Raw genomic sequence first — 15,836 nt, forward strand, 5'->3', positions numbered from 1 at the left:
GAGAGAGAGAGAGGTGTGAGAGACGCATCCATTGGTTGCCTCCCAGGCATGCCCTGACCAGGGCCGGGGATCGAACCCCTGACCCTTCAGTGTGTGAGCTAATGCTCTAACCACTGTGAACACACGGGCCAGGCTGCTCATCATGTATTTTTATGTATTTATTTTTATTAAATTTATTGGGATAACATTGGCTAATAACATTATGTAAACTTCAGGTATACAACATTATAATCCTACATTTGTATATTCCAGTGGTCGGCAAACTCATTAGTCAACAGGGCCAAGTATCAACAGTACAACGATTGAAATTTCTTTTGAGAGTCGAAAACCAGCTTCTGCGCATGGGCCATGAAGTTTTCATCGCACTGTACGTGCGCGCCCGCACGTGGTATTTTGTGGAAGAGCCACACTCAAGGGGCCAAAGAGCCGCATGTGGCTCTCGAGCCGCAGTTTGCCGACCACTGGTATATTCCATCATGTGCTCACCTCCCAAAGTCTAGTTTCCTTCCATTGCCATGAATTTTTTTTAATGTATTTTTTTATTGATTCCAGAGAGGAAGGGAGAGGGAGAGAGAGATAGAAACATCAATGATGAGAGAGAATCATGGATTGGCTGCCTCCTGCACACCCCACACCGGGGATCCAGTTCACAACCCGGGCATGTGCCCTGACCAGGAATCAAACCACCTCCTGGTTCACAGGTTGACTCTCAACCACTGAGCCACGCCAGCTGGGCACCATGAAATTATTTTACATTAATTTTTGTTTTTAAAAATATTACATTAAAGTATTATTTATCTTGAAGGGTTTGGGGGGGCTTTAAATTTTGTTTATTCAATTCGCCCTCATCTACCCAGGAAAAGTGACAGGGTCTAACTTCCCATTTTACAGATGGGAAAACCCAAGGCTCAAAAAAGTTATTCTTCTGTAGAGGGCAAGCTGCACAGTTGATGATGATATGAGAATTAAGAGACTGTGTATTTAACACTCTCCAGGATGGTAACATGAATTATTTCAACAGCTTCTTTGAGGCCTGATCTCCACATGGCAGGGGGAGACATTCTATCCAATCTGAGTCAGGTGCCATCCCTCCTCTATCCACAGCCCTCCGGGGCTCCCACCTTCTTCAGAGTAAAATCTCGAGTCCTTCCTGCAGCCCACAAGGCCCTGCACCATCTATACATCACCAGCCACAGAATTTGTGGGGCCCAGTGCAAAATGAAACTTCGAGACCTCTTGTTCAAAAATAATTAGGAATTTCCAGACCGAAGCAGCAGATCATGAATCCAAGCACAGGCCTTTCTGGGAGAAGGGCCTTGTTCCGATGCTGGAGCTGCTAACCCTGCCTCCTGGCCCTCACTTCCCCCCTGGCTCCCGGGAGACAACACCAGGGCTGCTTCAGGGCCTTTGCACTTGCTGTTACTGCCTCCTTGAATAAGCCACCATACCCTGTACTCCTCTTGGCTCCCGCTGTCACCGTCGGGTCCTTTTTCAGACAAAGAAGCCCTCTCTGACTTAACCCTGTTTAAAATTGCACCTTCCCAGCGTCTCCACTGATTCATTTTCTTCATAGCTGTTACCAACATCTGACCTGCCAGGGTATGGGCTCTACTATTTGTCTCTTGTCTGTCCCAAGTCATCTCCACCAGAGTTGGGACTTTGTATGCCCCACCCCACCCCCACTTCCTGGAGCAGGGCCTGGCACACAGTAGGTGCTCAATAAATGTGTGTTGCAGGTATGACCCCTGCCTTTCTACAGAAGAGAAAAACGAGTTTCAGAGAGAACAGCCAGGCAGCCAAGGTTACAGAGCATGTCCCTGGCACGCGTCCAGGTCTCCCCATGACAGCGCTGGCGGTTTAGATAGGGGCTGCGGGGCCCCTTTTTTTGACAGGGAAACCGAGGCCCAGGCAGCTGCCAGGGCCGAGGCCGAGCCGGGCCCAAGGTCACTGAGCCGGCGGCCCGCAAGAGGCGGGCTGGGTGGGGATCCGCAGGCCTCCCCGGGCGCGCGCCCCCCCCCCTCGGCGGCGCGCACGGGGCCCGGGCGGCAGCAGCAGGTGGAGTCGGAGCCTCCGCGCAGCCGAGGCCGCGGCCACTGCCGACGTCGCCGCCATTAGACAATAGGAGCGGCGGCCCGGCGTGCGAGGAGGCGGGCGGCGGGAGGGGCGCCGGGCGCGCAGGAAGCGGGGCCCGGGGCGCGCCGGGGCCGGGCGCACGGGGAGGGGGCGCAGGAAGCGGTCGAGGCCGGGAGCGGGAGGCGGCGGCGGCGGCCCCGGGAGCTGCGGATCAGCGCCGGGACAAAGGCGCGGCCGCCCGGCGCCCCGAGGCGCCGGAGCCGGGGCGCACAGCCGGGGCGCAGCCCGCGCCCCCCGCAGCGACTGACATGATGTTTCCACAAAGCAGGCATTCGGTAAGCGGGGCCCGCGGCCCGGCGCCCCCCCCCCCCCGCTCCCAGGTTCGGGCCCTGCGCACCCCCCAGCTCCCGGCCGGGCCACCCCCCCCCCACCTCGCTCCCAACCCTGGGGCCCCCTAGATCCTCGCCTGGCTCCTCTACTCCGGGTCCGGGCGCTGCGCCCCCCAGTTCCCCGCCGGGCCATCCCCCTCCAGATCCGAGCCCTGCGCCCTCCCCCCACCCCAGCTCCCTGCTCGGCGCCTCCCCCCAACTCCAGGGCCCGGTCCCCTCCAGCTCCGGGCCCAGCACTACTCTGCCCCCACTCCCTCAGCTCTCCAGACTTTCCCCCCACTGTAGCTCCTTGCCCCCCTCCCAGCTTCCGGACCCGGTGTCCCCCCCACCCCAGCTCCCAGGCGGGGTTCATTCCAGCTCCCCGCCCGGACAGCACCCTAGTCCCCGAGCCCTGCAGCCCGCCCCCCACCGAGCCAAGTCGGGCCTGGGTGGCCTTGGCCTCGGGGGCTCCCGGGGCGGGAGCCCCACCAGGCACCTCTAACGCCTGGCCTGCTTTCGGGGCCTAGGAGCCGGAGGAGATCCGAGGAGCACCCCTCGCGCGGAAGAGTGCGGCCTGGAGGGAGGGTGCTGGGAATCTGGGGTGGGGGGCCCCAGTTAAATTTCGGGCGCTGAGACACCCCTCCCCCAATGGGACTTTGCGGGGAGGCCTCGTCCTCCCCCTACCCCCCATACACACACATACTTGGGGAAGGGATTCCCTAGGACTTGTTCTCCCCCCTCCCGGAGGCAGTTGGGGTTCTTGGATGTGGCGACCCCCCTCCCAGAGCTTCGAAGCGGCGGTAGAGGGCGCACCCTGTCCCCCACCAAGGGCGTGCTTGGAAACACACCTCCACAGCCTGGGGGTGGGAGGGATGGAGCGGCTCCGGTGCACCCACCCCGTTGGCTTCCCTGGGAGAGGCGGGGGCAGGAAGCGAGGGCGGGGCCCGCGCCAGGGGCTGTAAACACCAGCGAGGGAAGTGGGGCAGAGTGTGTGTGGGGGGGGGGGGGGGGGGGGTGCGCTCTGCAGCTGCGCCGGCTGCTGCCTCGGGGCGCCCCAAAGGGAAGTGGGCGGCCGCCGCGCCCGCCTGGCCCTGACCCGGGCCCGTCCCCTCCCCACAGGGCTCGTCGCACCTACCCCAGCAACTCAAATTCACGACCTCGGACTCGTGCGACCGCATCAAAGACGAGTTTCAGCTGCTGCAGGCTCAGTACCACAGGTGAGCTGGGGGCGTAGGGCCCTGCCCAGGGAGAGGTGGAGCCCCCAGCGCAGATGGCAAGAAGGAGGCCTGGAGCGGAGGTGGTGGGCCTCGCTGTACACAAAACATGAAAAAATGTAGGTGTAGGGTGTCCTATTGTAAGGCGGTCGCTGTCCCGGGCACTTAGCAATGTTAAACTCATTTGGTCTTCAGAGTAGCCCATTTCACAGGTAAGAAAACTGGAGGCACAAAATTAAATCATTTGCCAGACTCAGCTGTATGGCTTCAGAACCCTGCTCCCCAGCCCCCCACTCCAATCCCCACTGGATTAAAAACCTGGCAACAACTGGAGTTGGGCTTGGACCTCCTGCCTCCCAAAAGAAAAAATAATGGAAAAAGTTCCCCCAAAGAAAAAATTCTTCTGCCTGTTATCTCTCTGCCCAGTTCTGGGGAAAGGATTCCTGGCATCCAGCAGATTTCCATTCTCCTTCCAGAATTTAATCTTCTAACATTTGCCATGTACTGGGATCTAAGGGAAAGGAACTATTATTATCTGTAACTTAGAGAAACCAAGCCCAGAGAATTTAGGGGTATCTAGGAGAAGCACAGCAAGGAAGTGACAGAACTGAGATGTGCACCCCATTTCTGGGTTGAAGAAAGCAAACCCTCAACAGCTCAGTTATAGAAGAGAGCTTTGCCTGGCAATCAGAAGGGGATCCCCAGCCGCCGTTTTCAGCAAGGCCTTGGGCCCTCTCTAAACCTTAGTTGACCCGCCCAAAAAGATATTTCAAGAAGAAAGGGGGAATAGTGATATATAGCCTTTCTTTCTTTTTGTTTTAACAAACATCCATCCTCTTAGGGTCCTTCCCATGCTCCCAAAGTGTTAAATACTGAAAATACATCATTTTACTTTATTTTCCTTGCTGTTCTCTTAGTGTGCCCCTTTCAAAGATGAGGAAACTGAGGCATTGATGGTGGAAGGGCAGGCGCAGGAACTTGGCTCTGGTCCCATGATGTGGAGAGTTTGGGGGCTTTGCCCGGCAGGCCTGGCCTTTCTGAGCCCCTGCAGGAGGTCCTCCCCACCGGTCTGGCCCGTGCCCGCCTCACAGTGAGCACAGGACTGCCACTCCCTGAGACCAGGGTCACAGTGCTGCCATAGTGCTGTGTCCTTGGGTAAACCAGGCCCCCTAAGCTTTGGGGCCTCCATCCCCTGGGCCTGGGCTTCCCACTATACAATGAGGGGTCCTACCATGTTGGCACACAGGATCTGCAAGGCCCTCAAGAAGAGCCAGAAATCCAGAGTTTGGGATGAAATTGCCTGTTGTTTTTTTAAATTATTTATTGATTTGTTGTTGTTGTGTGTGTGTGTGTGTGTGTGTGTTTGTTTTTGTTTGTTGTTGTTGTTTGGTTTTTTTTTTTGAGAGAGAAACATCTATTTGTTGATCCACTTACCTATGCATTCATTGGTTGATTCTTGTCTGTACCCTGACCGGGGATCAAAACCCCAAACCTTGGTGTATGAGGACAATGCTTTAACAACTGAGTTACCGGCCCCACCTATATTTGTTTGTTTGTTTGTTTGAATCCTCACCCAAGGAGTGAGGATATGTTTTCTGTTGATTTTTAGAGAGAGTGGAAGGGAAGGGGCGGGGGAGAGAGAAACATTGATGTGAGAGAGACACATAATGAATGGTTGCTTCCTGGGTTTGAACCTGCAACCCAGGTATGAGATACGTGCCCTTGACCTGGAATCAAACTCACAACCCTTCAGTCCTCGGGCCCATGCTCTAACTACTGAGCCAAATTGGCCAGGGCTGGTTTTTTTTTGTTTGTTTTTGTGTGTGTTTTTTTTTAATGGTAGCAACAAATGAACTTTAAAAACAAAATCTGAAAACAAAATCAAGGCGGGCAGGGAGAGGGAGGGGGTGGTGGTGTCACAACAACCCTAGCCATGGCTCATCTCTGAACTGGATGTGCAGTTATGGTCAGTCTGGCAGAGTGACACACAGGTTCCCGGGGTGACGGTGAGCTCAACAAGCATTTATTGGGTGCTAAAGTATGCCAGGCATTATTCTAAGAACATTTCTGGTTTAATCCATTTCGTTTTCATCATCCCACCAGGGAGCTTGGTACTTTTAACAGGCACAGAGACTGAGGCCCAGAGAGGCAGGAAGGGTTGCCCAGAGTCACACAGCATCCAAGTCCCAGGGCTGAACTTTGAACCCAGTCTGTCTGGATTGAGTCTGTACTGTCGGATTCCTGCCCTTCCCCCAGGAGGCCTTCAGGGTGGGGGTGGCGGGGGAAGCTTTAAGAAATGCCTGAAGCTCCTCCTTGCTTGGGGGAGCTTGAGAGAGGCCAGGGGGGCCCCATCTCTTACTACCCAACAGTAGAGCTTTTACCCCCTGGTGAAATCAAGGCCATAAGAGGGGCTGGGCCCCATTGGAGATTACTTGGCGAGTCCAACCCAGAGCCCTATCAGTCAGCCCCTGGACCTCTCCTGGGCCCCTTACAGTTTCTATTTGTCCTTCCCCTCATTGGAGTTTTCCCCAGTGGTTAGTGTGTGGCTCTGAAGCCAGCTTCCTGGCTCTGTGACCTTGAGCCAGTTACTCAACCTCTCTGGGCGTCCATTGCATCATCTGTACAATGAGTGATGCTCACAGTACTGACTTCATTGGGTTTTGGGATGGGTAAAAGGTTGTTTGAATCCCTGGCTGACCCCACAGGGTGTTTGCTCTGACTTGTTATTTTTGTTATTGTCATTGTCGTTTTCTCCACCACCAGATCTGCAAGGCTGGTTTCTTAATCCCCACTTTACAGTTAGGGAACGTGGGGTTCCCCTCACCCTATCCTCACAGAGGAGGTCGTGTTGTGTTTGTCTCCCGTCAAAATTTGGGGGTAAGCCCAGCCCCCGCCCCCTGTCCCATGTTCTTTTTCAGCCTGAAGCTCGAATGTGACAAGCTGGCCAGCGAGAAGTCGGAGATGCAGCGTCATTATGTGATGGTGAGCCGGCTGAGGTCCAATGGGTGGGGAGGGGGGGAGCCCAGACCGGCCTGCACCACCAGCAGCTGCCGCTGAAACCTGGCCACCTCCTCTGGGAAGTGTGAGGATTCAGGGTCCACCTTGCTGGCCTGGCTGCTGGCCCAGGCGGTGGTGGAGTTGCCAAACCGCCGGGTTGCAGCCTGGGCCTGCCAGGTCCCCTGGCTGTCCTTGGCAGCCAGCAGAGGAGGCAGCGGCTGTGGAAGCCAGGAACTGACGTGGGGGAGCAGCCGGATCCCCGCCCCCACTATCCAGGCATCCCAGTGCTTAACCCCTCCTCTCCCAAGCCTTGGGAAGAGGACTCCTGGGCTTTCCTCTCCTGCCCCCCAGGAGGCTGACACCCTTTGAGGTTGGTGGGAGGGAGGGGGTCACAAGGCATTCTTCCCACTGACATTTGAGACCCTGCCCATCCACGCTGCCAGAATCACTTGCTGTTTCATACTCACCAGGTGGTGAGTTCCACATCAAAAAACCCTTGCCTTGGCCCAGTCTCTAGCCCAGCTCTCCCAGGCTGTGGGGGAGGCAGAGACGGACACTACAGCTCCCAGCTCCAGAAGGAGGGGGCTGGGCAGAGAGGGTCCCCCGCAGGGACTGGGGGACTCCAGAGGGAAGCCACTGCCTTCCAGAGGAAGGCTGCTTGGAGAATTGGGGGCATTGCCCCTGGGGCCTTGAAGAATGAGTAGGAGCTTGGGGGATGGAGAATGGGGGACAAAGGACTAAGCAAAGACCTAGGAACCACGGGGCTTGCGGGGGCGGGGGGGGGGGGGGGCCGCGGTGATGGGAAGCCAGGAGAGGGTTTAGAACAGAGGAGAGGGCAGGGTTAGAGCTGGGGCTTGGGGAAGGGGGCTCCTGGCTCCAGAGCCAAACCCAGCAGGCTTTGTTTATCTTCCATTATTTATACCCAGGAAGGCAAACTTCCCTGCAGTCTGGGGCCACCCGCAGACAAGACACATAAAGATAAAAGATTAGGAGCCCTGGAATGTGTGTGTGTGTGGGGGGAGGTGGGGCTGGGTAATTCTTCAGAAACCAGGGAGCCGGGCTGCGGCTAAGGCCTTCGAGCTCCCTCAGCTCTGGAAGCAGCCCCACCAGGCCCCTGGGCCCGTTCCTGGTGTGGGGTGTCTCCCCCTCCTACCTGCCTGTCTCCATCGCTCCCTACTCCACGTCTCTCTCTCTCGCTTTTTCCCCTGCTCTGCTCCCCGCTTTGTCTCTGTCACCCACATCTCTTTGTCTCTTGAGCCTCCCCCCCCCCCCCCCGCGTCTTTCACCAGCCCCCATTTCTTTCTCTTTGTCTTTCCTCTTGCAGTACTACGAGATGTCCTATGGCTTGAACATTGAGATGCACAAGCAGGTACGCCCTCTCACTCTCTCCATGGCACCCCCAGGCAGGTAGGAGCCCGCCCCTTGGCTGAATGCCAGGCCTGCCCTGGTGATCCGATCTTGCTCCCTCCCCAGCACCCCCCTTCTTTCTCAGGTCTCCCGGGGAGGTTGTTCTGCCTGAGGAGGAGGGGCAGAGGCCTTCCCTAGACCTGCCACCCCTTTGTGGCAGTGGCAGGAGGGTGACATGCACTCACACTCACATACTTGGTAAGACCCTAAGATTGCTTCTCGCCCTCCGGCCTTGCTTTAGCCGTCTTTGCCCTGAGGAGGCCACTCTCAAGGATGTCACAGACTAATAATGCCACTGCTCCGCCCTGTCTTCCTCCCACGGAGTGCTCACTACCTACCAGGCGCTGGGGGTCATCTTCCCAGGGCCACCCACATCCTGAGCGGCCCGGTCTGGATTCTGGACTGTGCCTGCGCTGTTAGCTGCAGGGCTGAGCACCAGCCTCAGGTCCTGCCTTTGCCACTGATGAGATGCCGGCCGGGCCCCACGTGTCGATCCCACCCTGGGCTGAGCTGATCCCTCTTAGACAGAACCCCAGGCCTCTGGGGCTGGTCTGCGCCTGGCCTGCGCTCGGGAGAGAACTGGGGACTAAAGAGTCTGTGTGTTTGTTCTAGGCTGAAATTGTCAAGAGGCTGAATGGGATCTGTGCCCAGGTGCTCCCCTACCTTTCCCAAGAGGTAAGCTCTGTCCCCGGGGCTTCAGGGAAGAGGAGATGATAGATGAACTTGCTCCAGGTCCTCCCCACTGCAGTGATCTGGGTGCCCCAGGGCACAGGCCTCCCCTCTCTGGACCTCCCAGCTACTAGTCAGCCTGTGCAGAAAATCCCCAGGCTGGGGAACCCCCAGGGGTGCAGGGCAGTGGAAGGAGGGGCCTCACCCTACTCTGGAATTCCTAGCCCGAGTGAGTCATTTCACTGTAAAAATGTTAGCTATGCCAAGGGCTGCACCAAGAATGTTTTCCCCCCTTGTTTTGCTTCTACCTTTCACCCTCCTGAGATTGACCTGCCAGGCCCTGTGGGCTGCTTCACGCCAGGGACAAAGGGTGTGTGCCGGAGGGCACTCTGCACACACAGGAGGACATACAAAGAGACAGATAAACAGATGCAACACACAGATACACTCGGTGCACATACCCACAGGCACACACAGATACATGCTGTGCAACAGGTGCAGAGACATGCACACGTGCACAGATACAAATGTGGATGTGGACACGACACAGATACACAAGCAGACACAGCTGCATACACAGGTAGATGCACACACAGATGTGTACAAATGAGAGGCACACATGGACACATGCACACATCCAGGAGAACCAGGCGCCCCGCTCTTCCTCTTCTATTTTTCGGGGTTCTCAGACTCTTGGTGTAAGACCCGCTCTACAGAGACCCCACACCTGTGCCCCACCTGACTGAATAAGGCCCAGCTGCTGCTCTCTGCCAGGTTTACTGTCGATAATCCATCATTCCCTCTTTAATCCCTACCCATGTCTCAGGGACCTTTGGGTGATGTGTGTGCCTTGGGACCATTCCAGAAGGACACCATGAAAATCCCAGAGAAGAGGGTTCTGGGAGCCCTGCAGACCTAGACTTGTGCTTACTTTTCGTGACAGGGGCCTCCCAGCAGCCAAGGCCTAAAGGAAGGTGACAGATTCTAGCACCTGAGAGCAGGAGAGACTGACTTTCAAGGAGGGGTGGGAATAGGTGGGAGATATTCCCGAAACCTAGACTCCTACCCCAGTCCTGCCAGAATTCATGGCCAGGGACAAGGGGCGTGTGCGGGGAGGACAGGAGCTTGGATTAGCAGATCTCCCAGCACAGCCTCTGAGCTCTGGAAGGAACAAGACTTCCCTGTACAGTTGGCCAGGCTGTGCACTGCACTGTTCTTTGCACATGGCATCAGGAGCCAAGGTTTCCCTCCTCACCCAAAGGCCTTTTCCCAGTGTCTGGCCCCAAGCCCTTTGGGTTTTCTATGCATCTCCATTTGTCCCCATTTTCCAAATGAAGAGCCTGAGGCTTGGTGAGAGGAAGCGGCTGGAGGGGGGCGCTTTCTGGTGGGATGGAAAGCCACGGGGGTTGGGATAGCACTACCAGGCCAGAGGGGAGCAGGGCTTCTCCTGGGCTGACACAAACCCCCTGTGTCCTCTCTCTTCCAAGCACCAGCAGCAGGTCTTGGGAGCCATCGAGAGAGCTAAGCAGGTCACAGCTCCAGAGCTGAACTCCATCATCCGAGTAAGTCTGGGGGCTAGGGTGGGCGGGAGGATGACAGGTGGCCAGTGAGCCCAGAGTGGCTAATATCCCCCCTCCCTCTGTCCTGCAGCAGCAGCTCCAAGCCCACCAGCTGTCTCAGCTGCAGGCTCTGGCCCTGCCCCTGACCCCACTGCCCGTGGGGCTGCAGCCGCCTTCCCTGCCGGCGGTCAGCGCGGGCACTGGCCTCCTCTCGCTCTCTGCGCTGGGCTCCCAGGCCCATCTCTCCAAGGAAGACAAGAATGGGCACGACGGTGACACTCACCAGGAAGATGATGGGGAGAAGTCGGATTAGCTGGGGGCGGGGATGGGGAGGGTGGGGGGACAAAGAGGAGACACAAGATACACAGAGAGAGGAATGTTCACTGCAAGACAGTATAGCTCGGGATTGGCTAAACTCCGGTAGTATTTATAGTAGCTGCTGGGGCCTTTAGCCCTGCTTGTGTGCCACCCCCCTAGCTTTGCTCTGGCTCCCAGCCTCCCTCCTCCACCCCCCTGCAGCCTGATTGGGTCAATACCTGCTTGTACCACAGATGAGGCAAGCTGAGGCCTGGAGATGCAAATGGGAGGCCAGGTCCGGAGGCAAAACCTCAAGAAGTCTAACACCCCCTGCACTTCCCCATTTGCACATGTGTAACTGACAGTACGCCTGCTGGGCCCCCTTCGGGCACACCCCAGCCTCACACCCTGGCACTGCATGCAAACACAATGCTAGCTGCCCCTTCCTGCCCTGGGCACCCCTGTCTCTCCCTCCACCTCCCACCCACTCACCTCTGCTAGTTTCAGATGCTCATGCCCACCTGGTCCTCTCTCCTCCTCTCCTCGCCCACCAAGGGACAAAAGTTAAGCCAGGATGAGCAGGGTGGGGGTGGGCAACCCAAGATTCCCCTTCTCCCTTTCCCGAATAAAGATGAGGGTACTCAAGTTGTCTTGGTTTTTATTTTTTTTCCTTTTTCCAGTATACTAGCTTGTCTTTTAAGAAAGGGGATATTAAAAAAAAAAAAGACAAAATGTTTAAAAAAAAAAAAAAGAGCAACACCCACACCTGTGTCTGTATATAGCCTTTTAGACTGTCAGCTTTTGTTGTGTTCAGTCGTTTGAACTCTGCAGAGAAGTGAAAATGCTGTATCGAGGGTGGGCTTAGCTGTGCCTTTCAAATAAAGATGTGAGAAGGTTGGTTGCTGTGTTCCTGCCTTTGTGTTGTGGGCTGCCTGTGGTTCCCCCCCACTTCCCGGGGAGAAGAGGACTTCTTTTATGTCTGGGCTCCCTCCCCTGTTACAGGGCCAGACATTGAGAGTCCTAGATGAGTCAGTCTTATAAGTGTACTCCCTAACTTGATGCATAGACCAGAGAGGGTCAGCTCGAGGCTACAGGTCACACAGCCAGCCCAGGTGCTGGAGGTTTAGCAGGGCTGGTTTCTGATTAGCAGGCCTGAAGGCCCCTAAGTGACATTCTTTTCCCTTAGAGACAGAGGATACTGAGACTGCAGAATCTAACCCCACTGTGCACACACACATGGACCCTTTTTCCAGGTCAGAGAATACAGACCCCCAGCTGAACCTTGACCCCCCCCCCCAAGGAACAGATTGAAAGCCTTCCCCTTCCCACCCCGCCCAAGCCAGGCCCCCCCACCCCCCGCCCAGAGAGAACCAAAAGGAAAGATTTCCTGATGTGGACTTGGGTGGGCATGGGGGTGAGGAGGGCGGGCAGCCATCCCAAATTTGCAAGATCTTTGCAAGGACGAGATGACACAGAAATCCCACCCTCAGGGAGCTGGAGCACCCAGAGGACTTTTTAAAGTGCATGAAATTCTCATCTGCCTCCCTAATCCAGTGGGTTCCCAGGGGCAGGGGGCAAGTGCACAGAAAGGGAGGCCGGCTGATGGGTGGTGATGGCCCACGGGCCTCAGGGAAAGGTCTCATGTTGCTAAAGAGAAAAGGAGACGGAGGGGAGAGGAGCCTGGGTAGTCACACCAGCCTCCTGCCGGGCCCCGCCTCTCTCCCCTGTAGCCAGAGCACCTCTGAAGAACACCCGTGCCACAGGGTAACTCACTGCTTAGTGTTCACTCCTGTGTTGAAAACCAGAAGTCACACTTGGGGAGTGTAAACTGTTAACATCTATTTTGGAAGGCTGTTGGGCAGCCAGCAATGCCCCTGTTAGAGCCATCCCCCAACAGACATGCCACTTGAGTCTGCCAAAAGAGACACAGAGTGTTCAGAACCCTGGAGGTGAGGCGTCATGGCCCCAAACTGGAAATTACCAGTTGGTCAGTAACAGCAGAACACATACGTTGGGACACAGTTGTGTGGCGGAATATTACACCGCCATGAAAAAGGCGCTGTTGCTACACTCAGCACCATGCAGTGCTCATGCATAATGCTGAACCAAAGAAGCTGGGTACAAGAAAAGTAGGGTGTGATTCCATCTGTACAAAGAACAAAAGCCGGTCCAAGTGACTTCATCTGGTTATACCCTTGAGAGGAGGTAAGAGTGAAGGGGATTTCTAACAGCGCTGGTCATGTTTTGTTTATCTTGGGGGGGGGGGGGCTGGTTGCCTATGTTCACTTCCAGATAATTCATCGAATTGTTCACTTACAATCCGCTTGCTCTTTTGTGTGTGATGTTTCACAATTTAAAACAATTACTTAAAAGAATAGGTTATCTTTGGCCTCCGTAGCCCTCAGAATACATTCTAAGTGTTTCACCTAGTCCCACTTGGCACACCTTGCCATCCGTCTCCTTGGGCAAACTGCAACCAGGTTGAAACATCGTGCTGTTCCTTGTCTAGAGACCTTTGCACATGCTGTTCCCTCTGCCTGGAAAAATGTTCTCTTTTTTTTTTTTCCCCCTCCGCAGCATTCTAATCCTCCAAGACTCCCAGAAGTTACTTTTCTGAAGGCCTCCCGCTAACCTCCCCTACCTGGAAAAGTGCTTAGAGCAGAGCCTGGCCAGTCATCCATTCATTTAGAGACCCAACTACGCGCCCCAGAGACACAGCAGGGAACAAAGCAGACACAAATCCTCGCCCTCCTGGGTGGAATAAACAAATAAGGGAAATACAAAATGTATCGGGAGGCTTGTTGATAGAGAACAAAGCAGGAAAGGGATGGGGACTGTCAGTAGCATTTTTTTAAAAATGTGCACATAGAAGCAATTCAGTACATGTTAGCAAATGGACTGAGGGCAGATCTGGGTTTGTACCCGCCTCCTACCCTAAGTAGTGATTTGAGGCATGAAGTCACTTGTCTGATCCCAGTTTCTGGGAAACTGTTGGGAGAATTAGCAGAAAGCTTGCAAGGGCTCACTAGCTGTCAGGGGTATTATCACTGATGTTGCTGGCTGATGAAGAGCACTGTGGAGGGGCGGGGGGGTCACAAACCCGACAGCCCCACCCAAGGGTCTTCTCCGAGGAAGGTGGGGCCCTGCTGAACTAAGGACAGATCTGTGGCCGCGGGTCTCCCTCTAGGCCTCGGAGCCCCCCATCGCCCCCATCCCGCCTGCGGGGCGGGTCCCCTGTGGGTTGAGAGAGGGTCCGGGGGACCGCCGGGGCGGGGGTGGGTGGGTGCGCGATCTCCGCCGGGAAGCCGGGCAGGAGGAGGTGCCATCTCCGGAGCTTCCTCCCCGCCGAGGCCTCCCGCGCTTAACGACGCGCCGCCGGCGACCTCGGCTAATTGATCCGCTAATGGGCCCCGCGCCGCGGCCGCGCCTAATGAGGCGGGAGAAAGGGGAGGAGGGGGCGGTAGGAGAAGAGGAGGGGGGTTAGGGGCTGGAGGAGGAGGAGAGGGGGAGGGAAGAGAATAGAGGAGGAGGTGGGGGTTAAGCAGGGATGCAGGAGGAGGGAGAAAAGGGAAAGGGTGGAGGGGGAGGGGAAGAGAATGGAGGGGAAGAGGGGGGTTAGGGGAAAAGCGGGGAGAGAAGTGAGAAAGGGGGGGGGGCTGGAGAGAAGAGGGGATGGGGAGAGGGAAGGGAGGGGGAGGAGAAAGGAGGGGGAGGGGTGGAGAAACTCCGGGAGGGAGTTCAGGAGGAAGGGGGGAGGGGGAGCAATGCTCCTAGCTCCCTGGGCGCGGGACCTTAGGGGAGAGGAGCAGCGGGGACTGGGGTGAACCCATCCTTTATAACTGCCCAGCTCCCCCTAACCCATCACCTCTGGGAATCCCTCTGGAAGGCCCCTCCCCTATTTGATCCCTTCTCTTTCCCTTCCTCCTCACGCTTGAAGGGCCTTTCCAGCAAGGGATCTGAGTGCATCAAGGGTGTGAGGGTACCCAGCTCTCCCTGTGCCTCGATTTACCCGTCCAAACAATGGTTCTAATGGCCTTAGTGTTGGAGAATCCCACAAGTCCCAGTTGCCCAGTCCCGACAAACACTCCACTCACTCCTGCAAATGGGGCGGAGGGGGGTGGGGGGATTATAGGGGGGATGGGGGTGGAGAGACTGAGAGCACCCAAGCTCCCGGAGCCAGGCGCACCTCCTTCTCCTGGTTTGGCCTCCGGGGCTCAGCAGGAGCGGTAGGACAGCTGGATTGCCCAGCCCTGGAGAAAAACACCCTCAGAAGATGAACTGTAATTAGGATGTGACACATTAAACATTCACAGGCCGGCCAGGTCCATCCGCTGCCTGAAACATTTCCGTGGCCTTCCCCTTTCCCAAGGTATCTGGGTGTTTTGGGCTTGAACGTGGTCTTGGAGAAACAAAAAGGAGCTATACTGCAGTGGTGGTGAAATTAGAGACCTTGATGATAAGATCTCTCTCCCCATTGTGCAGAGGGTGAAACTGAGACCCCAGGCAGGGCAGGGAATTACCAAAGTCATAAAACAAGGCAGGCCACCGCTGAGTCTCCTGCCCTTGACTGGAGACCAAAATAATCATAAAGTGCCCAGCGGGCGTGACTCAGTGGTTGAGCATCAACCTGTGAACCAGGAGGTCACAGTTCGATTGCTGGTCAGAGCATATGCCCAGGTTGTGGGCTTGATCCCCAGTGTGGGGCGTGCGATCAATGATTCTCATCATTGGTATTTCTATCTCTCTTCCTCTTCAGAGAGGAAGGAAGAGGGAGAGAGATAGAATCAATGATGAGAATCATTGATCGGCTGCCTCCTGCACGCCCCACACTACTCTGATATGTTCCTTCTGTGACCGTAGAGATTTGGTCCCTTTTGGTCAAGCCTGGATCCCCAGGACTTAGCTTAGAATCCCCCGTGGCATACACATGTCAGTGAGGGAGAAAGTGAGGAAATGGTTGAAGTGAGACGGTTAGGTCTGGGCCTGCCCTGCAGGACCCCACCTGCTTGCAGGGGGCGGGGGGGGGGGCTGGGTAGGGGGAGCGGGGCTTCTGAGAGCCACCGGACGTGTTTAAGCAGGGGAGGGTTACACCCAGAGGTGCCATGAGCAAGCTCTTCTGGAGACTAGAGTCAGGCTGAAGTAGGGAGAGATGCAGGGGCTTGGGAAGAGGTTGTGGGTATTTAGATGTTTGCTGGCATTTGGAGCTGCAGGAGGGAGCTGCATGCACCCCAGCCCCCTACTCACTGCCCAGG

At 56.2% G+C, this 15,836-nt stretch overlaps 1 protein-coding gene across 2 annotated transcripts; it reads left to right on the forward strand.

Moving 5' to 3' along the window:
* Positions 1 to 2,022: 2,022 nt before the first annotated feature.
* On the forward strand, positions 2,023 to 11,481 carry TLE5 (TLE family member 5, transcriptional modulator). Of its 2 annotated transcripts, none has more exons than XM_054717526.1 (7): positions 2,023 to 2,408; positions 3,561 to 3,658; positions 6,574 to 6,637; positions 7,977 to 8,021; positions 8,672 to 8,734; positions 10,216 to 10,290; positions 10,382 to 11,481. In XM_054717526.1, the coding sequence occupies exons 1-7, from the start codon at positions 2,382 to 2,384 to the stop codon at positions 10,598 to 10,600; spliced, it is 591 nt and encodes a 196-aa protein (XP_054573501.1). In that variant the 5' UTR covers positions 2,023 to 2,381; the 3' UTR covers positions 10,601 to 11,481. The 2 variants fall into 2 exon arrangements, with proteins under 2 accessions (XP_054573501.1, XP_054573500.1); XM_054717525.1 differs by having other exon boundaries at positions 2,026 to 2,408; positions 10,379 to 11,481.
* The last annotated feature ends 4,355 nt before the right edge of the window (positions 11,482 to 15,836 follow it).

Source organism: Eptesicus fuscus, chromosome 6 (assembly GCF_027574615.1).
Source record: "Eptesicus fuscus isolate TK198812 chromosome 6, DD_ASM_mEF_20220401, whole genome shotgun sequence".
Classification (NCBI taxonomy): domain Eukaryota; kingdom Metazoa; phylum Chordata; class Mammalia; order Chiroptera; family Vespertilionidae; genus Eptesicus; species Eptesicus fuscus.